This window comes from Bombina bombina, chromosome 3, assembly GCF_027579735.1.
Source record: "Bombina bombina isolate aBomBom1 chromosome 3, aBomBom1.pri, whole genome shotgun sequence".
In the NCBI taxonomy this organism is placed as follows: Eukaryota; Metazoa; Chordata; class Amphibia; order Anura; family Bombinatoridae; genus Bombina; species Bombina bombina.
The window spans coordinates 113,603,952-113,630,861 of record NC_069501.1 but is presented as its reverse complement, the minus strand read 5'-3'; the positions used below and the strand labels follow the sequence as shown (position 1 = coordinate 113,630,861).

General features: G+C 37.3%; 1 protein-coding gene across 1 annotated transcript in view; it reads right to left on the bottom strand.

Annotated features, from left to right (window-relative positions):
* The window catches only part of IFNAR1 (interferon alpha and beta receptor subunit 1), an 85,885-nt gene that overhangs the window by 52,433 nt on the left and 6,542 nt on the right, over positions 1 to 26,910 (bottom strand). Inside the window, exons 2-5 of the mRNA XM_053705963.1 lie at positions 25,189 to 25,373; positions 20,245 to 20,399; positions 9,806 to 9,947; positions 962 to 1,085 (exon numbers count right to left, since the gene is read on the bottom strand). Of these exons, the coding sequence (XP_053561938.1) occupies positions 962 to 1,085; positions 9,806 to 9,947; positions 20,245 to 20,399; positions 25,189 to 25,373 (606 nt within the window). The remainder of the gene's footprint in view (positions 1 to 961; positions 1,086 to 9,805; positions 9,948 to 20,244; positions 20,400 to 25,188; positions 25,374 to 26,910) is intronic.

The following is a 26,910-nucleotide window of genomic DNA, read 5'->3' as shown; positions in this document are numbered from 1 at the left end:
TGCATTTTTAGCCAATAAGTGCTCACTCCAGGGTAACTTCACGTGCATGAGCTCAATGTTATATGTATAAAACACATGAATTAATGCCCTCTAGTGGTCAAAAGGGACTTGACTTTGCCAGGTGTGTCAAACTCATTTGAGTCGTGGGCCATTTTCCATACAAGTGCAACTCACATAGGCCGCACACTACCTACATATCTTGTCATTGCTAACCAAAGCAGTGACGTTTGCTATAACTGTATACATTTAAAAAGATTGTGTTCTGTAACTCCTAAGTAACTTGTTCCGGGCGCACTCACAGTTTAGCATACGCATGCGCATAGTATAACATTTCCTCTGCATTATAAATAGTGGATAACAATGCTGCAGCAAAGTGCCACACAGTTTATATAGTGACATATACCTGTTGCATATAATATAAATACATATAAAATATATATTTATCAAATATAAAGTATGTAATTTTAGTTAAAGAGAAAATTATTGAAAGGAATGGGCAAAAATGATGCGTAAAATCAGTGCTGCCATAGTAATGAACCCATAAAGAAGTGCTGCATGTGTTAAATAAATCATTATGCACGTATCTGTGTTTGTGTGTGCCTTTTTCTTTTTAATAACAATGTTACTTGTTAAAGACTGAGGGGTTTTAACGTATGTGCATCCCTAACAGTAAGCGCACTTGCTCTTTAAGTAATAAGCATATTAAAATTATTTTTTAACATGGAGGTAGCGTGGGCCGCACAAAATTAGGTTGAGGGCATGAGGCCTGTGGGCCGCCAGTTTGATACCCCTGATTTAAGCCAACAAAATTAATTTGTTTCGATATTTCTTGCTCAAAGTTTAATTAAATCAATTTATTTTCAATTCTGCAATAAATTTAGATATATAAAAATAAATATATTGATATTATACATTTTAATTTTGTTTAATACTATAATAATAAAGATAACGTTTTACATACCACGCTTTCTCTACAGAGAAGGTAACCTCTGGATCCTGTTCATAATCCCATTCCCATTTTAACACATAGTTTATATTAAGAGCTTTAACTCTAACATTTTGAGGGATTTGCTGGGCATCCATTCCTGTAGAACATGAATTTGCACAGTGTAAATATAAGTCACTTTATATTTTTAAGACATCCGTTGTTTGCCGAGTTATTGCATATTAACGTCACAATTGTAAGCCTTATTTTCACACAGGGACAAATAGAGAAAAATAAAAAGTATTGAGAAACTGTACAGTGAGGAAATCATATTTGAATCCCATTCAGCAATATAAAAAGTGCATTAAATAAAGGGCTTCTTTAGCCTTTTGTAACTTTGAGATCAATACTCTCTGTACATACTGCGGTAGTGATGGTAAACACTAAAAAGAAGCCAAGTGGTGCTGATTTGTATTAAAGAACAAATATAGCACCAATTATATTGTAAACCCCATTACAACAGTGCTGTGTCTGCAAACCTATAGCACATACTGACTTTCACGGTCTTTTAAAAAGGATTATTACTCATAAAATTTAAATCACAACATGGTGGTCAGTGAGCGACAACATTTGTACACAGAATATCCGCACACACAACACAACATAAACAAACCAGCTGCATTTCGGTGATGGGAGGAATATATATTTTTTATAATTAGTTACTGGTTCGTTAGGCTATAACATTTTACCTGCATCTAACAGAAAAACATAATTTATGTAAGAACTTACCTGATAAATTCATTTCTTTCATATTGGCAAGAGTCCATGAGCTAGTGACGTATGGGATACACATTCCTACCAGGAGGGGCAAAATTTCCCAAACCTCAAAATGCCTATAAATAAACCCCCCACCACACCCACAATACAGTTTAACGAAAAGCCAAGAAGTGGGGTGATAAGAAAGGAGCGAAAGCATAAACAAGGAATTGGAATAATTAAGCTTTATACAAAAAAATCATAACCACCATAAAAAGGGTGGGCCTCATGGACTCTTGCCCATATGAAAGAAATGAATTTATCAGGTAAGTTCTTACATAAATTATGTTTTCTTTCATGTAATTGGCAAGAGTCCATGAGCTAGTGACGTATGGGATAGCAAATACTCAAGATGTGGAACTCCACACAAGAGTCACTAGTGAGGGAGGGATAAAAATAAAGACAGACAATTCTGCTGAAAAAAGAATCCCCAACCCAAATAAAAAAGTTTTAATCTTATAATGAAAAAAATTATAAGCAGAAGAATCAAACTGAAACAGCTGCCTGAAGAACTTTTCTACCAAAAACTGCTTCTGAAGAAGAGAAAACATCAAAATGGTAGAATTTAGTAAAAGTATGCAAAGAAGACCAAGTTGCTGCTTTGCAAATCTGATCAACAGAAGCTTCATTCTTAAAAGCCCAGGAAGTAGAAACTGACCTAGTAGAATGAGCCGTAATCCTCTGAGGTGGGGATTTACCCGACTCCACATAAGCATGATGAATCAAAAGTTTTAACCAAGAACCTAAAGAAATAGCAGAAGCTTTCTGACCTTTCTTAGGACCAGAAAAGATAACAAATAGACTAGAAGTCTTTCTGAAATCTTTAGTAGCTTCAACATAATATTTCAAATCTCTTACCACAAACAAAGAATGCAAAGATCTTTTCAAAGAATTCTTAGTATTAGGACACAACGAAGGGACAACAATTTCTCTACTAATGTTGTTGGAATTCACAACCTTAGGTAAAAATTTAAATGAAGTCCGCAAAACCGCCTTATCCTGATGAAAAGTCAAAAAAGTAGATTCATAAGAAAGAGCAGATAATTCAGAAACTCTTCTAGCAAAAGAGATAGCCAAAAAAAACAATACTTTCCAAGAAAGTAACTTAATATCAAGAGAATGCATAGGCTCAAACGGAGCCTGTAAAGCTCTCAAAACCAAATTAAGACTCCAAGGAGGAGAGATTGACTTAATGACAGGCTTGATATGAACCAAAGCCTGTACAAAACAACAAATGTCAGGAAGATTAGCAATTTTTCTGTGAAACAGAACAGAAAGAGCAGAAATTTGTCCTTTCAAGATCCTGATGGAAAAACGGACCTTGAGAAAGAAGATCTGACCTTAACGGAAGTGGCCAAGGTTGGCAACTGGACATCCGAACAAGATCCGCATGCCAAAACCTGTGTGGCCATGCTGGAGCCACCAGCAGAACAAACAAACGTTCCATTATGATTTTGGAAATCCCTCTTGGAAGAAGAACTAGAGGCGGAAAGATATAAGCAGGTTGATAATTCCAAGGAAGTGACGACGCATCCACTGCTTCCGCTTGAGGATCCCTGGATCTGGACAGAGACCTGGGAAGTTTCCTGTTTAGATGAGAAGCCATCAGATCTATTTCTGGAAGCCCCCCACATCTGAACAATGTGAAGAAACACATATGGGTGAAGAGACCATTCTCCCGGATGTAAAGTCTGGCAACTGAGATAATCCGTTTCCCAATTGTCTATACCTGGGATATGAACCGCAAGATTAGACAGGAGCTGGATTACGCCCATGCAAGTATCCGAGATACTTCTTTCATAGCATGAGAACTGTGAATCCCACCTTGATGATTGACATACGCCACAGTTGTAACATTGTCTGTCTGAAAACAAATAAACGATTCTCTCTTCAGAAGAGGCCAGAACTGAAGAGCTCTGAAAATCGCACGGAGTTCCAAAATATTGATTGGTAATCTCACCTCTTGAGATTTCCAAACCCCCTGCGCTGTCAGAGATCCCCAGACAGCTCTCCAACCTGAAAGACTCGCATCTGTTGAAATCACAGTCCAGGTTAAACGAGCAAAAGAGGCCCCTTGAACTAAACAGTGGTGATTTAACCACCAAGTCAGAGATAGTCGAGTATTGGGATTTAAGGATATCAATTTTGATATCTTAGTATAATCCCTGCACCAAAGGTTAAGCATAGAAAGCTGAAGAGGTCTCATGTGAAAACGAGCAAAGGGGATCGCGTCCGATGATGCAGTCATGAGACCTAAAACTTCCATGCACATAGCTACTGAAGAGAATGACCGAGACTGAAGGTTCCGACAAGCTGAAACCAATTTCAGACGTCTTTTGTCTGTTAGAGACAAAGTCATGGATACTGAATCTATTTGGAATCCCAAAAAGGTTACCCTTGTCTGAGGAATCAAGGAACTTTTTGGTAAATTGATCCTCCAACCATGTTTTTGAAGAAACAACAAGAGTTGATTCGTGTGAGATTCTGCAGAATGTAAAGACTGAGCAAGTACCAAGATATCGTCCAAATAAGGAAACACCGCAATACCCTGCTCTCTGATTACAGAGAGAAGGGCACCGAGAACCTTTGAGAAGATCCTTGGAGCTGTTGCTAGGCCAAAAGGAAGAGCAACAAACTGGTAATGCTTGTCTAGAAAAGAGAATCTCAGGAACTGATAGTGATCTGGATGAATTGGAATATGAAGATATGCATCATGTAAGTCTATTGTGGACATATAATGCCCTTGCTGAACAAAAGGCAGAATAGTCCTTATAGTCACCATTTTGAATGTTGGAATCCTTACATAACGATTCAAAATTTTTAGATCCAGAACTGGTCTGAAATAATTCTCTCTCTTTGGTACAATGAACAGATTTGAATAAAACCCCAGACCCTGTTCCAGATATGGAACTGGCACAATTACCCCAGATGACTCCAGGTCTGAAACACATTTCAGAAAAGCCTGAGCCTTTACTGGGTTTATTGGAATGCGTGAGAGAAAGAACCTTCTCACAGGTGGTCTTAACTTGAAACCTATTCTGTACCCTTGAGAAACAATGTTCTGAATCCAATGATTTTGAATTGAACTGATCCAAACATCTTTGAAAAATCGTAATCTGCCCCCTACCAGCTGTGCTGGAATGAGGGCTACACCTTCATGTGGACTTGGGGGCTGGTTTTGATTTTCTAAAAGGCTTGGATTTATTCCAGACTGGAGAAGGCTTCCAATTGGAAACCGTTCCTTTAGGGGAAGGGTCAGGCTTCTGTTCCTTATTCTTACAAAAGGAACGAAAACGGTTAGCAGCCCTAAATTTACCCTTAGATTTTTTATCCTGAGGCAAAAAAGCTCCCTTCCCCCCAGTGACAGTTGAGATTATTGAATCCAACTGAGAACCAAATAATTTATTACCTTGAAAAGAAAGAGATGGCAACGTTGACTTAGAAGTCATATCTGCATTCCAAGATTTAAGCCATAAAGCTCTTCTAGCTAAAATAGCTAAAGACATATACCTGACATCAATTCTAATGATATAAAAAATGGCATCACAAACGAAATTAGCATGTTGAAGAAGTTAACAATGCTATACACATTATGATCTGGTACTTGTTGCGCTAAAGCCTCCAACCAAAAAGTAGAAGCTGCAGCAACATTAGCCAAAGAAATTGCAGGCCTAAGAAGATTACCTGAACATAAATAAGCCTTCCTTAGAAAAGATTCAAGCTTCCTATCTAAAGGATCTTTAAAAGAAGTACTATCTGCCGTAGGAATAGTAGTACGTTTAGCAAGAGTAGAGATAGCCCCATCAACTTTGGGGATTTTTTCCCAAAACTCCAATCTATCAGCTGGCAAAGGGTACAGTTTCTTAAACCTTAAGAAGGAGTAAATGAAGTACCCAAACTATTCCATTCCCTAGTAATTACATCTGAAATAGCATCAGGAACTGGAAAAACCTCTGGAATAACTACATGAGGTTTAAAAACCGAATTTAATTGATAATATCCTGGAAGTTCCAGAAGGGTAAACCTAGAGAATTGACCCAATGGGAAAAAAGGTGGCTCACGGGCAAGCCCCTTCGGAAGGCTTTGACAATACATTACCAACTCCTATTAGATTCCAAAGGATTTACAAAAACTTTTCGCATCATGGAATGGGAGAGAGATATGAGGAGGGAGCACAAGGAGTCGGAGTGGCAGCAGGCAGTTCAACATACTAGAGCAGCAATTCACTGTGTCACATTGTATGAGCTTTACATAAAATTGGTCCTGCGCTGGCATAGAGTACCAGTCAGTCTAAATAAAATGTTCTCACAGACTTCAGACAGATGCTGGAGGGTGTGTGGACAAAGAGGCTCTCATTTCCATATTTGGTGGAGCTGTACGGGAGTTCGTGGAATTTGGGACCAGGTGGTGACACTGTTAGATCACCTAGGATTAATGCGCAGACTGGCACCCGACATTGCCCTATTCCATTTGGGATTGGGGAAGCTGGCCCAGCCTGCGAGGATGCTATGTGTAGTTATCCTTTTAGCCACGAAATTAGCAATTGCAAGATGCTGGTTGGGAAAAGCACAGGTCACACTCAATATGATACATGATATCATCGAATACATCCGTTCTATGGAAGAATTCTCTTTAAGATCCGTAGGCAAAGTAGGCTTACATCGACAAGTTTGGGCACTTTGGGAAGCTGGGGGAAAATAGAAAGATATTTAGGATGTAACAGCTCTCGGAAGGAGAGGCCATGGGGAACATAGAAGGGGATAATCACACCCGTGGACAGGTTCCCCCCCCCCTTTTTTTTTTTTTTTAAATCTTTCCCCCTATCTACCCCTATCCTCCTCCTTGTTCTCGGACGCCCTGTCACCCTGCTGAGCTTTTACTCTTTGTCTATTTAACAAGGTACAACTTGCCTGGGTTCAGATAATTTATAATCCTACAATGTCACACCCCGTATTAGCCAAAGCTCAAGGAGGTGACCTATCCCAGGCGAGGCTTAAGTAGACTGCTAATTAATTTTTTTTGGTTTTTGTTACTTCAGCTAAAAATATGGTTCTTGATCTCATCATTGACAGGGATAAGCCCTCAGGTATTAAGCACCACTGTTGGATTATAGGCCTACAGTAGGAAGTTCTAAAGCATTTATTATCCACTGTCTGTTGAAAATGAATTTATGTAAAATGAGGTATTATTCATGGCTATGCAACATCCTCTCTGGATGGAACTCAAGGAATCTACATAATTCTAAGGACATGTCTGTTACTCTGGTCTTGTAAGCTTGTTTTTTTGATGTATGTCATACGGGCATGTTGCCATGATACTCTCATGTTAATGTACTGTTTCATATGTGAATTTACCTCAATAAAAAAGTATTTTTGAAAAAAAAACAAAAAACGAATTTAAACGTTTACTGGTTTTAATATCAAGAGGACTAGACTCCTCCATATCTAATGCAATCAACACCTCTTTAAGTAAAGAACGAATAAACTCCATCTTAAATAAATATGAAGATTTGTCAGTGTCAATATCTGAGACAGAATCTTCTGAACCAGATAGATCCTCATCAGAGATAGAAAAATCAGAATGTTGGCGGTCATTAAAAAATTCATCTGATTTATGAGAAGTTTTAAAAGACCTTTTACGTTTATTAGAAGGTGGTATAACAGACAGGGCCTTCTAAATAGAATTAGAAACAAATTCTCTTACATTAACAGGAATATCCTGAACATTAGATGTTGAAGGAACAACAACAGGTAATGGATTATTACTGATGGAAATATTGTCTGCTTTTGAAAGTTTATCATGACAACTAACACAAACTACAGCCGGAGGAACAGTTACCACAAGTTTACAACAAATGCACTTAGCTTTGGTAGAACAGACATCAGACAGCAGCTTTCCAGAAGTAGATTCTGATACAGGGTCAGATTGCGACATCTTACAATATGTAATAGAAAAAAACAACATATAAAGCAAAATTATCAAATTCCTTAAATGACAGTTTCAGGAATGGGAAAAAATGCAATCAGAATAAGCCTCTGGTAACCAGAAGCAAAAAGAAACAAAGACTAAAATAATGTCAAAAAAAACTGGCACCAAGTATGACGCCCACAATTGAAAAAAAAAAATTTTGGCACCAAAAATGTCTGCAACAAACACGAGCGTCATAGATGACACAACTACATGAAAACTTTCGGCGTCAACTACGACGCCGGAAATGACGTCATTGACGTCAAACAAACGTAATTCTCGCGCCAAAAGTCTTGTGCAAAAAATGATGCAATAAATTCTAGCATTTTTTGCACCCGCGAGCCTAACTGCCCGCAATTTAGAAGAAAAGTAAAATTAAAAAAATTTTCAGGTAAGAATTTTTTTTATTTATATGCATTTCCCAAAAATGAAACTGACAGTCTGTAAGAAGGAAAATATACTGATTAACCTGAATCATGGCAAATATAAGTATAAAACATATATTTAGAACTTTACATATAAAGTGCCAAACCATAGCTGAGAGTGTCATAAATAAAATAAGACTTACTTACCAAAAGACACTCATCTACATAAAGTAGATAGCCAAACCAGTACTGAAACGAGAATCAGCAGAGGTAATGGTATATAAGAGTATATCGTCGATCTGAAAAAGGAGGTAGGAGAAGAAATCTCTACGACCGATAACAGAGAACCTATGAAATAGATTCCCGATAGGATGACCATAGCATTCAATAGGCAATACTCCCTTCACATCCCTCTGTCATTCACTGCACTCTGAGAGGAAAACCGGGCTTCAGCATGCTGCGAAGCGCATATCAACGTAGAAATCTAGCACAAACTTACTTCACCACCTCCATAGGAGGCAAAGTTTGTAAAACTGAATTGTGGGTGTGGTGGGGGGTGTATTTATAGGCATTTTGAGGTTTGAGAAACTTTGCCCCTCCTGGTAGGAATGTATATCCCATACGTCACTAGCTCATGGACTCTTGCCAATTACACGAAAGAAATGTATTTTTTATCAATTTTGATCCGTTTCCAGTCTGCAATGAGCAAACAACTTTCAAAGTTTAAAATATGCACAACTTCAATTTTAAATGAGCAATAAACATGCACTTGATTTAGAATCCACATCTTATAGAAACTTTTCATACTTATATACCGAGTATATGCAACTGTATTTGAGCAAATAATGAAAGTGAAGCAAAACAAATTAAAAAAAAATTAACAAGGACCCATAAGGTGAGGCACAAGGGGACCCAATTATCATAAACAACAATAAATCTCAATATTATTAATAATTATTTAGTTTTTTTATTATTATTAGAAGTGAGGTTTTCTATGCACTCAATGCCTTGTCCCCATCAATCTTGTGCAGGTACAAACACAATACATACACTGGCACTTTAGCAAAACAATATCAATACAAACAGCCTCACCGCAGATGAACAATCTTTGGCAAACAGAATGTATATGCTAGTTTACTGTGCTTATCACTGATTTTATACTAATACAGATATATATTATACAATTGTTAGCCTCTCATTATTTGTTTGCAGCATGAGCATCTACAAGGTGATGAAGAAATAGACAACAACAAGCAGCTCAACCACTATACAATGGTGACTTAAAGGGACACTAAACCTATTTTTTTCTTTAGACAGAGCATACAATTTTAAGCAACTTTCTAATTTACTCCTATTATCAATTTTTCTTTGCTCTCTTGTTATCTTTATTTAGAAAGCAAGAATGTGATGCATATGAGCCAGACTATTTTTGGTTGAAAATCTGGGTTATGCTTGCTTATTGGTGGGTAAATGTAAGCCTCCAATAAGCATGAGCTATCCATGGCGCTGAACTTAAAATGGGCTGGCTGCTAAGATTTACATTCCTGCTTTTAAAATAAAGATAACAAGAGAACTAAGAAAAATTCATAATAGGAGTAAATTAGAAAGTTGCTTAAAATTTCATGCTCTGAATCATGAAAGAAAAAAAATTGGGTCCAGTGTCCCTTTAATATCTACAAAATATTTTTAGTTTTTACTTTAACATATCCTGTTAAAACTATCAGGCACCTACCTTTCACTTTAAAACATTCCACAGGACTAAACAGGCCACGTTTTGATGATACATCGTTCAATGCTTGCACTTTTAAGCAGTACATTTCACCAAGGGGAAGATCATAAAGTTCATATGAGGACTGGCTAGTAAAATATGTTCTCTAGACAAAAAAAAAAAAAAAAGAGGGAAAAAAAAAGTTCAATTTGTATCATATTGTTAAATATGAAATAAATATGGCTTGTTATTTTAAAACTTATTAGGAACTTATACAATCCTTATACAATGTATTAGAACACAAAAGGGTAACATCAAAGCCTTATTCTAGTTTCTCAAACTGTCAAATTTTAATAAAATGCATTCTAAAAAAATGTTCAAACATACTGAAAATGAATAGACAAAAAAGATAAGGTACAGCAAAAATTTATAGAACTTAGTGGGTTTCATGGACAGCCCTAAAAACTTTGAGATTAAACCTCAGCGGTTATTGTCAGTTTTTTTTATTTACCTGATCACAATCCTGAAATGCATTTGCTGTTAACAGCCCTGAAGCTCAAAATGGCTGCCTACTAGGGTTGCCACCTTCTCTGGAAAAAATACCGGACAACCTCATTAGCATCAATTTGCATACATAATTATACAGCGTACATCAGGAACTACAGCTGCTAGGACTGATTTTAAATGACCATTTACTAATAATTAGATTCTAATACACCTAAAAGAAGTCTGAGCATCTTTATTTCAATAGTAAATCTTTATTTTCAGCTTTGACATGAACCTAAAAAATTTCAACTGGATGGCAACCCTACTGCCTACTGAAAACAATTTCATAATCAAAACAAAACAAATGTGCAGGATTAACAACAAAATGAAGCAATTACACCCACAGGTTGAAAGGCCTGTGTGTTTATTGATCCCTTTTAATAGTGCGCTTAAGCTGTTGTGGTCCTGAACCATAGCGATATGTGTCTCTCTAAGGGATTTGTACGGGGCGTTATTATAGAGGGCATGTGTGTTTTCTGACTTATTGGTGTCACTATTTGTTATCAGTGTAAAAGGCTTTTATAGGGTTTGTATACATATGGTGATATTGCTTCTCAATGTCATCCCATATGGCGGGGTTTAGTTTCAGTGTGCTTGGCCTGTGCGCATATCCAATGTTACAGTTGAAAAACAATGTTGGGTCACTTGAGAGTAAGTGGGAAAGTGTTGTCTGGGGGTTTATCGAGTCCCTTTAGCACTGGAATTCGATAAGTAAAAAATGTGTTAGAGATAGAAAGGTCAAAATTTAGATGTACAATCGGTGCATTTTAAATTTAAATAGAAATAATCTTGCATTATAGTCCCATTTGCAAAACTGAATCTAATAGAAGCTATTACTGTTTTTCAGCAGCATACGCACATATGCTGTGAGGTCCTGTGCAACAGCATTCAAGATCAAAGAGCTGGCAGTGGTGTGTATTGTGCCTGTTAAAAAAAACTTACAGCCACTGCTGACTCTATAAGAAGGTGTAGTGTTATACTGGTGCATGTGCCCTCACAGCATATGTGAATAGGGCCCTCAATTCCTCCTGTATTTGTCTGCTAAATTGTGTCTTCTCTTACAAATATTGTCTCATCGTTGTACTTTTATCATTTGTAACCATGAACAGTGCTGCAGAATTTGTTGACACTTTATCAAGTATAATAATAATAATAATAATAATAATAAATAATAATAAATGTGCGTATGCCACTGAAAAATATATTTTACTAGAATTATTTTTACTAATGGAAGTATATAGCAAAAACAATTCTAGTTAAAACGCACCCAAACACATTTTAATTTTGACATGTATCCTTTTAAAGGGACACTCAAGTCAAACTTAAACTTTCATGATTCAGATAGAGCATGCAATTTTAAATAACTTTCCATTTTGCTTCCATTAACAAAATGTGCAGCCCTTTTATATTTACACTTTTTGACCCACCAGCTCCTACTGAGCATGTTCAAGAATTCAAATAATAATGATGATACATGATAAAGGAGGAGTGGAAATAGACATAAATAAAATTTGTCATTTAAAAAAATCTACTACTCATTTGAAGTTCAGAGTGAGTGCTATTGCATTGTCTTGTTATCGTGGATTTGTTGTTTATGGAAATCTACTGTATTTACTCGCCATTTAAGTATTAAGAATTTGGTCTGTGTTCAGCCAAACAGGAAAAAAATTTCACTGAACCAATAATGAAAAAGTGCTGCAGCTAAACTATGAAAATGCCTAACTGTGAATGAGCTCAGCTGCAGCATGCTGATAAATATCAAATGATAGCTTTAGAACATATGGTTCATCACAATCTAACACCAGAAACATTCAACATTGTCTAACTAGTACTTCTTTTTTCTCAATGTTGAGCTTTTGCTGCACAGACCATTTTAAATACTGGCCTGATGTTGTGACATATGACAATGTTTTTATCCAGATACTGGCATCTTACTTTTTCTGCTTATTTATATTATGTGCATTCCTAGTCAGTCAGGTTTCTCTAATGATTTTTAAAAAAATAAACAAACACACTGCCATAATTCCTAGGTGACTGCATACAAAATTACTTTCGGAGTATGTTTGCCCTAGATATTGCTTTTTATGCCTTTTAAGCTTTAATTTTTGCCAAATCATACTGAGACACACTATTTGGAGTTTCTTCTCCAGCTTATATTTTGAAATAGAATTGACACATTTATTGAACCTTATACAAACTGCACAATGGATAAGTATTTTTAAATTATCAAATGGAGTCAGAGAGCAGTTTCTGTCCAGTGGTTGGATATCAGGTATTACAAATAAAGTTCACATTTGAGCAGTAAACTCAGGCAATATCAGTACAGTCTATGCTGCAGCTAGACATTACTTGTATTTACTTTTGTATTAAGAAACCAGCTCTTATTCACATAAAATATTATAACTACATACTAGTATAAGTATTAACTTCAAACATCAAATAATCAACTATTTAGACCATCTGCAGAATACAGGAAAGTATAAACAAAGTATGTATTACAGCAGATTTCACAAAGTTATGTCAATTTCAATGTCAAATACTTCTAAAAATTTGCATACTCAGCATTTTGCAACTGACATTGTTCCAAACATAATGCAGTCTAGTTGTTTTTTCAGACATACATGAGCCATTAAAGGCAAAATGTTGTTTATGTAAATCAAGAGCAGCAATTAAACATAGTGTGTGTGTGTAATTCCCTGGAGTACATACACATAATACATATGCTTAAACGTACATTATAGTGCAAAAATTACATACATCTAATTAACAGGGTTAGTAGAGCTAAAATTGCATACTCTGAGGTTAATTCCTTCAAAGGGGTTAAACACAAAGTTAAAGTACAGCTCAGGAGCTGCAGAGAACTGCCGGTTCCAAGCAGACACAGTCAGTGAGCCAGTCAGCAGTGTCAGTATTCTAAGGGGGTTAAAGTCAGCTCCAGAGCACTAATGCACTACCGGGAGCTAGCTGAACACTTATGAAAAGAGCAAATGTGTTTAGCCATGAATGAGCAGCTAGTTCCAGTAGTGTATTGCTGCTACTGAACCTACCTAAGTATGCTTTTCAAAAAATGATACACAGGGAACAAAGTAAATTTGATAACAGAAGTAAATTTTAAAAGTCTTTATATGCTACATGCTGTATCTAGACCATGAAAGTTCCATGTCCTTTTAAGCCTTAGCTGGAAGTGCCTATCAGACAAAGATCAATAGCACAACAGATTTAAACAGCTGTTACTTCACATTTTCCATGTAAAAAATAATAAAAGAAGAAATGTACAATATATAGATTCTGTATATGTATATATATATATATATATATATATATATATATATATATATATATATATATATATATAGATAGGATATAAAAAAGTCTACACACCCCTGTTAAAATGTCAGGTTTCTGTAATGTAAAAAAATTAGACAAAGAAATAATTTCAGAACTTTTTTCACCTTTTTAGTGGATTCAGAGGTTGTCAAATGTCAAAACACAAGAACAAACAGCGTATCCCCAAAGAGACTCCTGACGAGGAGTCTCTTTGGGGATACACGGTTTGTTCTTGTGTTTTGACATTTGACAAAGGTGTAATGATACACCGAAACGTTATGTCTCTAACCTAATCGTTTTGTAATAAATTTCATATTTGACGAAGACCAGCGAGTGCCTTTTTTCTGTGATGGAAACTTCAATGTGTATATGAAGTGCACCCTGGCAGTTGGGATTTTGTAAGACTGTGCTTATCCTTGATGGGGAATTGTGTTATATATATATATATATATATATATATATATATATATATATATATATATAGACAAAAAAGGGGGTTAGGTAGTTGTGCCAAAATTAGGAAGAGTTGTTTAAGAAATAGATGCCTAATGATAAAGTCTAAATAATGCTGCTATTAGTGGTGTCTCACTCCACCTTAGTGAGACTAAATGGGGTAGTGGTGAAAGGGGTTTGTTCTAGTAGCGCTTGCAGAAGACGTTCCTCATGTGCATATGTTGAAAAGGATAAAAAAGAGATACAAATATCCCAAATGAGTGACTGATAAAGCAGACGGAATAAGTGCCTACAAATGCTCACCTGTTGGATCACAGGGTCCCGTAATCAGCGTCGTGTGACCTTTATTAATATTTCTGTTCACAAATGGATGACAATGTGTGCAACATTGTGGATAACAGATTGTGCAAAATAATATATATTTATATATATTAGAGGGAATGGTGGAGAGTCCTAACAGGGAGACTGAAAGGAGTATTGTAGGAATTTCTCTCTGTTACCACTCTGTATGATTGGACAGAGGGTAGGTTGTGAAAAAAATTCCTAGTTACTATGAGCTGGTATCCAGAAAGAAAAAAGTAAAATAGAATAGTGATAAATGATATTTAATTATTTAAAAACAATAATACATAAAAAAGGAAAAACATTTAAAAATAAATTTTATTTTAATTTGATGTTAAAAATAGGGGAATGAAACCTAATGTTCCATTGATGGGTAAAATGCGACCAAAAATAGTAAATAAATGTATAGGAACAAGTGTAAAAGAGGATATATATAGAAATATATGTACTATTTACAGATCAAGAAATAAAAAATGGCATAAGTTAATTGGTGGAATAAATACAATATAAAACATACAATATAATAAATTACGAGTAAAAACAGGGTATATAAAAAAAAATTACTTAATATACAGGGTTACCTGGTGAGCGTATTCTGTGTCCGTATTAAAGTGCTAATAGAAAACACTTACTTGTAGTGAATACGGGCATGTAAAGATTGCGATGCGTAGCGCTGAAAAAACTTCAAAAAGAACAGCTAAAAGAAACTGTTGCTGCGAGGAGCTGCTGGCGAAAACGCCTGACAGTGAGATCGGAATTTCCGGAAGTGACGTCACGAACGTGTGTCACGTGCCCTACGCGTTTCGTGAGCGTATCAGCTCACTACATCAGAGGATATATATATATATATATATATATATAAATAAATATATGACTGTGTGTGTATATGTATATATGTGTGTGTGTGACTGTGTATCTATGTATATATGTGTGTGTGTGACTGTGTGTGTGTATATATATATATATATATATATATATATATATATATATATATATATATATATGTGTGTGTGTGTGTGTGACTGTGTGTAACTGTGTATATATATATATATATATATATATATATATATATATATATATATATATATATATGTGTGACTGAGTATCTATGTATATATGTGTGTGTGTGTGACTGTGTGTATGTATGTGTTTGTATATATATATATATATATATATATATATATATATATATATATATATATATATATATATATATATATATATATATATATATATATATATATATATATATATATATATACACACAGTGAGTGCAGAATTATTAGGCAAATGAGTATTTTGACCACATCATCCTCTTTATGCATGTTGTCTTACTCCAAGCTGTATATGCTCGAAAGCCTACTACCAATTAAGCATATTAGGTGATGTGCATCTCTGTAATGAGAAGGGGTGTGGTCTAATGACATCAACACCCTATATCAGGTGTGCATAATTATTAGGCAACTTCCTTTCCTTTGGCAAAATGGGTCAAAAGAAGGACTTGACAGGCTCAGAAAAGTAAAAAATAGTGAGATATCTTGCAGAGGGATGCAGCACTCTTAAAATTGCAAAGCTTCTGAAGCGTGATCATCGAACAATCAAGCGTTTCATTCAAAATAGTCAACAGGGTCGCAAGAAGCGTGTGGAAAAACCAAGGCGCAAAATAACTGCCCATGAACTGAGAAAAGTCAAGCGTGCAGCTGCAAAGATGCCACTTGCCACCAGTTTGGCCATATTTCAGAGCTGCAACATCACTGGGGTGCCCAAAAGCACAAGGTGTGCAATACTCAGAGACATGGCCAAGGTAAGAAAGGCTGAAAGACTACCACCACTGAACAAGACACACAAGCTGAAACGTCAAGACTGGGCCAAGAAATATCTCAAGACTGATTTTTCTAAGGTTTTATGGACTGATGAAATGAGAGTGAGTCTTGATGGGCCAGGTGGATGGGCCTGTGGCTGGATTGGTAAAGGGCAGAGAGCTCCAGTCCGACTCAGACGCCAGCAAGGGGGAGGTGGAGTACTGGTTTGGGCTGGTATCATCAAAGATGAGCTTGTGGGGCCTTTTCGGGGTGAGGATGGAGTCAAGCTCAACTCCCAGTCCTACTGCCAGTTTCTGGAAGACACCTTCTTCAAGCAGTGGTACAGGAAGAAGTCTGCATCCTTCAAGAAAAACATGATTTTCATGCAGGACAATGCTCCATCACATGCGTCCAAGTACTCCACAGCGTGGCTGGCAAGAAAGGGTATAAAAGAAGAAAATCTAATGACATGGCCTCCTTGTTCACCTGATCTGAACCCCATTGAGAACCTGTGGTCCATCATCAAATGTGAGATTTACAAGGAGGGAAAACAGTACACCTCTCTGAACAGTGTCTGAGAGGCTGTGGTTGCTGCTGCACGCAATGTTGATGGTGAACAGATCAAAACACTGACAGAATCCATGGATGGCAGGCTTTTGAGTGTCCTTGCAAAGAAAGGTGGCTATATTGGTCACTGATTTGTTTTTGTATTGTTTTTGAATGTCCGAAATGTATATTTGTGAATGTTGAGATGTTATATTGGTTTCACTGGTAAAAATAAATAATTGAAATGGGTATATATTTGTTTTTTGTTAAGTTGCCTAATAATTATGCACAGTAATAGTCACCTGCACACACAGATATCCCCCTAAAATAGCTATAACTAAAAACAAACTAAAAACTACTTCCAAAACTATTCAGCTTTGATATTAATGAGTTTTTTGGGTTCATTGAGAACATGGTTGTTGTTCAATAATAAAATTAATCCTCAAAAATACAACTTGCCTAATAATTCTGCACTCCCTGTATGTATATATATATATATATATATATATATATATATATATATATATATATATATATATATATATATATATATATATATATATATATATATATATATATATATATATAGATGTGTGTGTGTGTGTGTGTGTGAGATATATATACATATACATATATATATATAGATATAGATAGATAGAGAGCACTCTCACTTACAGAACTTGATGCCAGGGTGCCTGCAGTTAAATATACACGATGAGGGAAGGCACTCGCTGGTCTTTAATTCAAAAGAAAACTTTTAATAAGCGTGACGTTTCTGAGGAAGGGGAGTGTGTCCCCGAAACGTCACGCTTATTAAAAGTTTTCTTTTGAATTAAAGACCAGCGAGTGCCTTCCCTCATCGTGTATATATCTATCTATGTATGTATGTATGTATGTATGTATGTATGTATGTATGTATGTATGTATGTATGTATGTATGTATGTATGTATGTATGTATGTATGTATGTATGTATGTATGTATGTATGTATGTATGTATGTATGTATGTATGTATGTATGTATGTATGTATGTATATATATATATATATATATATATATATATATATATATATATATATATATATATATATATATATATATATATATATATATATATATATATATATATATATATATATATATATAGTTGGGCAAAAAAGTATTTAATCAGCCACCAATTGTGCAAGTTCTCCCACTTAAGAAGATGAGAGAGGCCTGTAATTTTCATCATAGGTATACCTCAACTATGAAAGACAAAATGTGGAAACAAATCCAGACAATCACATTGTCTGATTTGGAAAGAATTTATTTGAAAATTATCGTGGAAAATAAGTATTTGGTCAATATCAAAAGTTTATCTCAATACTTTGTTATATATCCTTTGTTGGCAATAACAGAGGTCAAACGTTTTCTGTAAGTCTTCACAAGGTTGTCACACACTGTTGCTGGTATGTTCTCCTCTAGAGCAGTGATGTTTTGGGGCTGTCGCTGGGCAACACGGACTTTCAACTCCCTCCAAAGGTTTTCAATGGGGTTGAGATCTGGAGACTGGCTAGGCCACTCCAGGACCTTGAAATGCTTCTTACGAAGCCACTCCTTTGTTGCCCGGTTGGTGTGTTTGGGATCATTGTCATGCTGAAAGACCCAGCCATGTTTCATCTTCAATGCCTTTGCTGATGGAAGGAGGTTTGCACTCAAAATCTCACGATACATGGCCCCATTCATTCTTTCATGTACACGGATCAGTCGTCCTGTTCCCTTTGCAGAGAAACAGCCCCAAAGCATGATGTTGCCACCCCCATGCTTCACAGTAGGTATGGTGTTCTTTGGTTGCAACTCAGCATTCTCTCTCCTCCAAACATGATGAGTTGTGTTGCTACCAAACAGTTCTACTTTGGTTTTATCTGACCATATTACATTCTCCCAATCTGCTTCTGGATCATCCAAATGCTCTCTAGCATGCTTCAGACGGGCCCGGACATGTACTGGCTTAAGCAGGGGGACACGTCTGGCACTGCAGGATCTGAGTCCCTGGCGGCGTAGTGTGTTACTGATTGTAGCCTTTGTTATGTTGCTCCCAGCTCTCTGCAGGTCATTCACTAGGTCCCCCCGTGTGGTTCTGGGATGTTTGCTCACCGTTCTTGTGATCATTTTCACCCCACGGGGTGAGATCTTGCGTGGAGCCCCAGATCGGGGGAGATTATCAGTGGTCTTGTATGTCTTCCATTTTCTAATTATTGCTCCCACAGTTGATTTATTCACACCAAGCTGCTTGCCTATCGCAGATCGAGTCTTCCCAGCCTGGTGCAGATCTACAATTTTGTTTCTGGTGTCCTTCGACAGCTCTTTGGTCTTCACCATAGTGGAGTTTGGAGTGTGACTGTTTGAGGTTGTGGACAGGTGTCTTTTATACTGATAACAAGTTCAAACAGGTGCCATTAATACAGGTAATGAGTGGAGGACAGAGGAGTCTCTTAAAGAAGAAGATACAGGTCTGTGAGAGCCAGAAATCTTGCTTGTTTGTAGGTAACCAAATACTTATTTTCCACCATAATATGCAAATAAATTCTTTCCAAATCAGACAATATGATTGTCTGGATTTGTTTCCACATTTTGTCTCTCATAGTTGAGGTATACCTATGATGAAAATTACAGGCCTCTCTCATCTTCTTAAGTGGGAGAACTTGCACAATTGGTGGCTGACTAAATACTTTTTTGCCCCACTGTACATACACACACATATATATATATATATATATATATATATATATATATATATATATATATATATATATATATATATATATATATATATATATATATATATATATATATATATATATATATATACACATATATATATATATACACACACACACATATATATATATATATATATATATATATATACATACATACACACATACACAGAGTGACCAGTTATTTACTGTATTAATATGTTCCATTTACAAATGTTAATTCTTAAATGGACAGTGAGGCAGTGTGGGCTTGTACTAATGTGAGATTTCACATTCTAGACAAATTAAAGTGGCGGCTCACCATTAGCGTTTGGTAACAAAAGGTTACATTTTTTAGTCACCAGTTTAATGGAACAATTATAATAAAATTTTTAATTATGCATAATGAAACAACTTTGCAATGCGCTTCCATTACTTATTTTGTCTGCTTTTTCCTGTATACACATATTTGTAAATAACACACACTGCTGTCACACTCATAAACACATACTTGTGAATTATTTAGTTTTTTTTCAGTGGTATGATATAGTGGCAAAAATTATTAGCGCCACCCCCCCCCCCCCCAGTTTTGACTGTGGTGTCTTATGTGCCCTCCCCCCCCCCACCCAATATATTGTTGCTAGAGTCGCCACTGCAAATATCTAATATTTTGTTACGAAGGTGCATTCAAATGATTTTTTTTGCCTACCTCCTTATTGGATTTCTTTTCCCAGACAACAATTGAATAATTTAAATCATTTCTCCACAGTTGTTTTTCCAATTTGGCATCTGGAGAAGAAATTTTAATTTTTACTCTTCCATCTCGGGATTTCACATTCACGGCTGCAGGGGGACCGATTTCCACTTAAGTTCGAAGAAGAAAAAATATAAACAAATACAATTCATTTTATGTAAAATTAGAACATTGTTCTTCAAAAAAAAATATAATAATAATAATAATAATATGTAAACAATATGATATATAATTTTTTTTTTATTTCTGTGACAGAACATACGTACTTAACTTCACTCAAAGTGAAGAGTCCACGGCTTCATTCATTACTTGTGGGAAATAAGAACCTGGCCACCAGGAGGAGGCAAAGACACCCCAGCCAAATGCTTAAATACCTCCCCCACTTCTCTCATCCCCCAGTCATTCTGCCGAGGGAACAAGGAACAGTAAGAGAAATATCAGGGAATAAATGGTGCCAGAAGAACAAAAACTAAATTTAGGTCTGCACACCGGAGCAACGGGCGGGAGCCATGGACTCTGCTCCCCTTGATGGAAATAAAATTATCAGGTAAGCATACATTTATGTTTTCCATCTAATGGGGAGCAGAGTTCACGGCTTCATTCATTACTTGTCGGAACAAATACCCAAAGCTCTAGAGGATTGGCACATGAAGGTAGGCATCGTTCAAGTCTATTGTCGTCATGAACTGACCCTCTTGAACTAGGGGCAGAATAGATATGATTGTTTCCATTTTGTACGATGGAACAGCCAGAAATTTGTTTAAACATTTTAGGTCCAGAATCGGGCAGAACATGCCCTCCTTCTTTGGGACCACGAAAAGGTTTGAATAATACCCTAGACCCCTTTCTGCTGGGGGTTCCGGTACAATTACTCAGAGAGAAGAGCGATCCCTCACACATTCTAGAAAGGCGTTTCTTTTCTGGTCTGGAATACAGGTTTGACAGGAGGAATCTGCCCCTGGGCGGATGAGATCTGAACCCTATCCTGTATCCTTGGGCGACAACCTCCAGAACCCAAGGGTCCTGAACATCCTGAAACCAGGCTTCTGAGAAGAGTGATAATCTGCCCCCTACTTGGCCCGGAGACCGGTCGGGGGCCGCCCCTTCATACCGACATTGTTTCGGACATATTCCAAGACTGAGCAGGTTTCCAAGTGCCTTTGGACTGATCCGCTTTTGCGGCAGGCTGTTGGCGATGGGCCTTGCCCACACGAAAGGGACAGAAAAGTAGATCCCTTAGGCTAAACCTTCTTATCATGTGGTAGGAAAGCGCCCTTGCCTCCCGTAACCGTGGATATGATCGTGTCCAATCCTGAACCGAACAGGATCTTTCCCTAAAATGGAAGTGATAGCAGTCTAGACTTGGAGGTCATGTCTGCAGACCATGACTTTAGCCACAGAGCCCTGCGGGCTAATACTGAAAAACCTGACACATTAGCGCTCAGGCGAATAATTTGCATATTGGCATCACAAATAAAAGAATTAGCGACCCTCAAATCCTTCATTCTCTCCAGTATCTCGTCGAGGGGAGTCTCCCTCTCAACCATGTCAGACAGAGCTTCGCACCAATATGTCGCAGCTCCATCAACCGCAGCTACCGCCGCTGCCGGCTGAAAAACAAACCCTGTATGTTGAAACATTTTTCTTAACATGTTCTCTAACTTTTTATTCATGGCCTCTTTAAACTACAAACTATCCTCAAGAGCAATCATCGTCTGCTTCGCGAGCGTAGAGATAGCACCATCCACCTTAGGGACAGCTCGAGCTGAGAGTCCAGGACAAGGAACAGCTGATTAAAGAAAGAAGAAGGGGAAAAGGAAGAACCTAATCTCTCCCATGTATGCTTAATAATGTTAGCCATCTTAACAGGAACCGGGAAGGTTACTTTAGCTTAGGTTCCAGAACACCGAGGGTAGCAAGCACTTGCTTCAGCAAAAAGCGCAAATTTTCCATCCTAAACCGAAAGTCAGGCTCCTCTGCAGTCGGAGCTTTAGATGACAGACTCAGAAGCAACGTCCTCCAAAGAGTCGGAGTCCCCTCATCAGCGGATAATCTTTCTGAAATATCCATTGGCGTGGATGACCCCTAGGTCAGATCGCCATATTTTACCTTACGCTTGCGCTTGGCAGAACATGGTAAGGCACTAATCACCTTAGAGACCGCCGTTTGAAGTTGATCTGCAAAATCTGACGGCCAACGGATCTCTTCCGTAGGAGAAATAGTCATGCCCTGGGGCGCTGCATGTGTACTTGGAGATGAATGTAGGGAACGCACCTCACGGGACGGGGAACCATCAGAGGTGGACGGCTCAGTAGTACTAGACATCCTTTTTCTTTCTAGATGTTGTGACTTTATGAAGGCATGTGGAACATAGTTGAGCAGGCGGATCTACCAGAACCTCCTCACAATAAACACAATTACTAACGTGTCAGAGTCCTCCATAGCTTACGGCTTTATTACAGACTAGCTATAAATATAAATGGCACCTTTATAACTTCCATTGGCCGGGGCATTCACCCCTTCCTATGACCCAGACCACAGAAACCGTTACGTCTCCTGCACCGCCGGTTAAGCAAGGAAGTCGAGTAGGCCACACCCAATCAGAAGAAGGAATGCCTCACAGGACCGCCCCTGCACTAGGGAGAAAACGCGCCAAATCTGCCGCACAAATACTCCCGGAAATTAAACTAAAGTCCACCCTTTGCCAGAGCCTCATCTCACACATGTCGCAGCAATGACACAATAAACAATATTATGTATAAACCCCCCTGTGCAATAATCCCCCTACCAAGGATATTAACCCTTGATTCTATAAAGATAAAAAGGTATCACACTGTGACCCTGTCTTCTGCGTTATCATTATGTGTATAAAAAAATTAAACGATCTTACCAGAATCTATACCATGGAACAGGAACATGGCCTCTCAAGTGTGACAGTGTAGACTTGAGTGTAGAAAGCAGGCAGCGAAACTCGTCAATGCTGATTGCTTATGGAGCTGTTAAAATGAGTCGTGATGGGTTCGCAGAAAGACTCTCCCTGCATCTCTGGACTCTAACTTTCACAAAAGCTCTCACTGAGAGGCTGACAGAACTACTTAAAACTCCAGTCCCTTTTCAAAGAGTAGTACCCTGCATAAGAGACTACTCCGACTCTTCCGACACTTCTCTGCCAACCTCCTGTAACGAAAGGCAAAGAATGACTGGGAGATGATGGAAGTGGGGGAGGAGTATTTAAGCCTTTGGCTGGGGTGTCTTTGCCTCCTCCTGGTGGCCAGGTTCTTATTTCCCACAAGTAATGAATGAAGCCATTTAGATGGAAATTAGCATGAGCACCTAGGTTTAGCTTACAACTGAGAATAACAAAGTAAAATTGGTGATAAAAGTAAATTGGAAAGTTGTTTAAAATGGCATGCCCTATTTATATAATGAAAGTTTATTTTGGACTTGACTGGCATTCAACATTCTATATGAAAAGATATTTTAAACACCTATTTGCTTTTGTATAAAATATGTGTTTGTCCCACACTCCAGAGAGAAACCATCAAGCAAATTCAGTAACTTAGGTTTTCTTTAAAATGCTGCAACCTGGATAAACCAGCTAATTCAGTTGCAGTATTCTGAAGAAAACCCAGGTTACAAAATTGCCTTTTTGGCCTCTATATAGGGAGTGAGGAACAAGCACAATTTTTACATTAAAGCAAGAACTGTTTAGTGCCCTTTGAACTACAAATATGCTTAAAAGGATAGGAAAATAAAAAATAAACGTGCATGTTATTTTAAGACACTTTTAAATTCACTTCTATTTTCAAAAGTGCTTCGTTCTCTTGGTATCCCTTGTTGAAAAAGAATAAACACATATCCTACACTAGTGGGAGCTAGCTGCTGATTGGTTCCTGCACTCGCTTGTGATTGGCTAACTAGATGTGTTCATCTAGCTGCCAGTAGTGCAATTCTGTTCCTTGAGCAAAGGATAACAAGAGATGGAAGCAAATTTGATAATAGAAGTAAATTGGAAAGCTGTTTAAAATTGTATGTTCTATCTGAATAATGAAACAACATTTTTGGGGTTTCTGTCCCTTTAAATATTCACTATAATATGTCCATCCCAATCGCAGACCAAACACCACTCTCATCTTCCATTTATACTCCCATTTCTGTAGTCAAATCAACTCAGACCTACATGATAAGTGACCTAAACCATCGCCTGAAATCTTTACCAAGCACTCCTCAATTCAAAGGTGCCCCGATTATCTAGCTATGCAATCTGTAGTAGCATTACATGGCAGCGCTGTTTACAATAATTTTTGTAGCAATGTGCTTAGAGAGACATGCACACACACAAGCCTATCTCAGTATGCTGTCATGTAAGGAAGCTATGTGTCAACATTTTATTTTAATAGCATGCTTTATCTGCATAATGAAAAATGTAAAGGAACAAGATTCAGATGCACTTTCTAATTTACAAACAACTTTCTAATTTACTTCTATTGATAAATTTGCTTTCTTCTTTTTCTTGTCCTTTGTTGAATGATTAAATCTATGTAGTTTAACTCTATGGTAGTAGTGTTTGCAACAACCTATAACACTGCTAGAAACAATATTGCAAAACACTGCTGTCATAGTGCTCTAAAGACACGTGCACACTCCTGAGCTCCTACGAGCCTATCTATATTTACTTAGTATACCAAGAGAACAGAGCAAATTTGATTACAGAAGTAAATTGAAAAGCTGTTTAAAATTGCCTTTTCTATTTGAGTAAACACAGAGCAAAATCATTTGAAAACCTATTTTTATTCTAATGGTTTAAAATGGCTCTGGACTTGAAAAGAGCATATCCCACCACACTAACCTCATTGAATAGGTTTAAATAAAGCTTGTTGGAACACATACCATTCTTACCTAGTTTAAATGGAGAGAATACGACAGGATTTGACCATGGCGAGTACTCCTGTAATCTTTCCGCTCTGACATAGATGCTTACTGTCCTATTGAACATCTTATGATTTACAGTGAAGTTACAAGTAAAGTAAGGAACGTTAAGGCATCCAGTCAGACTTTTTAATACTTTCTTTGTTTGTGTTGACCTAAAGTGGAGTGAAAAACATTATTATTCTGAGAAACACCGGGTTTATTAATTTACTTATAATGCAGTGTAAAAATGACATGCTCTAACTTGTGATCCAATCCAGAGCTCTAGCTGTACAACTTGGTCATATGGCGGCCACTGCCAATTGGCTCAGCAGTCATATCTCTAGCTCCTAAACAATACTTTTACTGTGTTTAACCTGTTTTTCGGGGGTTAAAAATATAGACTTGCAGGGTTGGTAGTGCTAAAAAACATCATCAAAGGAATAAGAGCATGTCATTATTACACTAAAATGTCCCTTTTAATGTGTGAAGGTGCAGCTTACCAATGTATTTACTTTAAAGGAAACAGACTGTCAGACTCTGGATAACAGTTTTATAAAACAGTATAGAATTTAATTTAACAGAAGCGTTCTCCCTAGGACCTTTTTAGTGGGTGCACCACCTGGCTACCAGGAGGAGGCAAAGACACCCCAGCCAAAGGCTTAAATACCTCCCCCACTTACCTCATCCCCCAGTCATTCTGCCGAGGGAACAAGGGACAGTAGGAGAAATATCAGGGTGAAAAAGGTGCCAGAAGAAACAAGATAACATTTAGGGACGCCCATCGGAGAACAGGGGCAGGAGCTGTGGACTCCCTATACAGAAAGGAAGGAAATTATCTGGTAAGCATAATTTATGTTTTCCTTCTTAATACAGGGAGAGTCCACAGCTGCATTCATTACTTGTGGGAAATAATACCCAAGCTACAGAGGACACTGAATGTTAAAAGAGAGGCGGCCCCCATCTGAAGGCACCACAGCCTGCAAAAACCCATTCTCCCGAAGGCTGATTCAACAGAAGCAAAAAATAAAAAAAACTCTTTGGAAAAAGAATGTAAGGAGGACCAAGTAGCTGCCCAACAATCAGATCCACAGAGATCTCATGCCAGAGACCCAAGATGACGTCACTGCTCTCGAACTGAGCCGTAAACCTCTGAGGAGGCTTGTGTCCCGCTGACTCATATGTCAAGCGGAAGATACTCCTCAACTAAAAATAAGTAAGTCAACTGTCTTCTGACCCTTGTGCTTTCCAGATACAAATATTCAACAGAAAAAACTGTCTATTCTTATGTAGCCTGAAAAAAACATCAAGGCACGATTCCATAAAAAGAGAAAACCTTTTCCCTCTAGAGAAGGAATAGGACATATAAAAAATAAAAAAAACACAATCTCTCGATCAAATAGACACAACCTTAGGCAGAAACCCTAACTAGGTTCGTAGAAAAGCCTTATTATGGAGGAAACCCCAATAAGGAGAACGTATTGCAAGGTTACAACACAGAGACTATTGCACGTAGAAGCAATCTACAGACAGAGTAGATCATTGAAGATACATTTCAAAGACCACCTCCTGTCTAGGTACAAAAGTAGCCTGAAGCAACCCCCTAAAAATACGATCTAAGTTCCAAGAAGGAGCATCAGATTGACTCACCGGCCTGAATGCAGTCAGAGCCTAGCAAAAAAAAACAAAAAAAAAAAACACTGTACTCCCGGA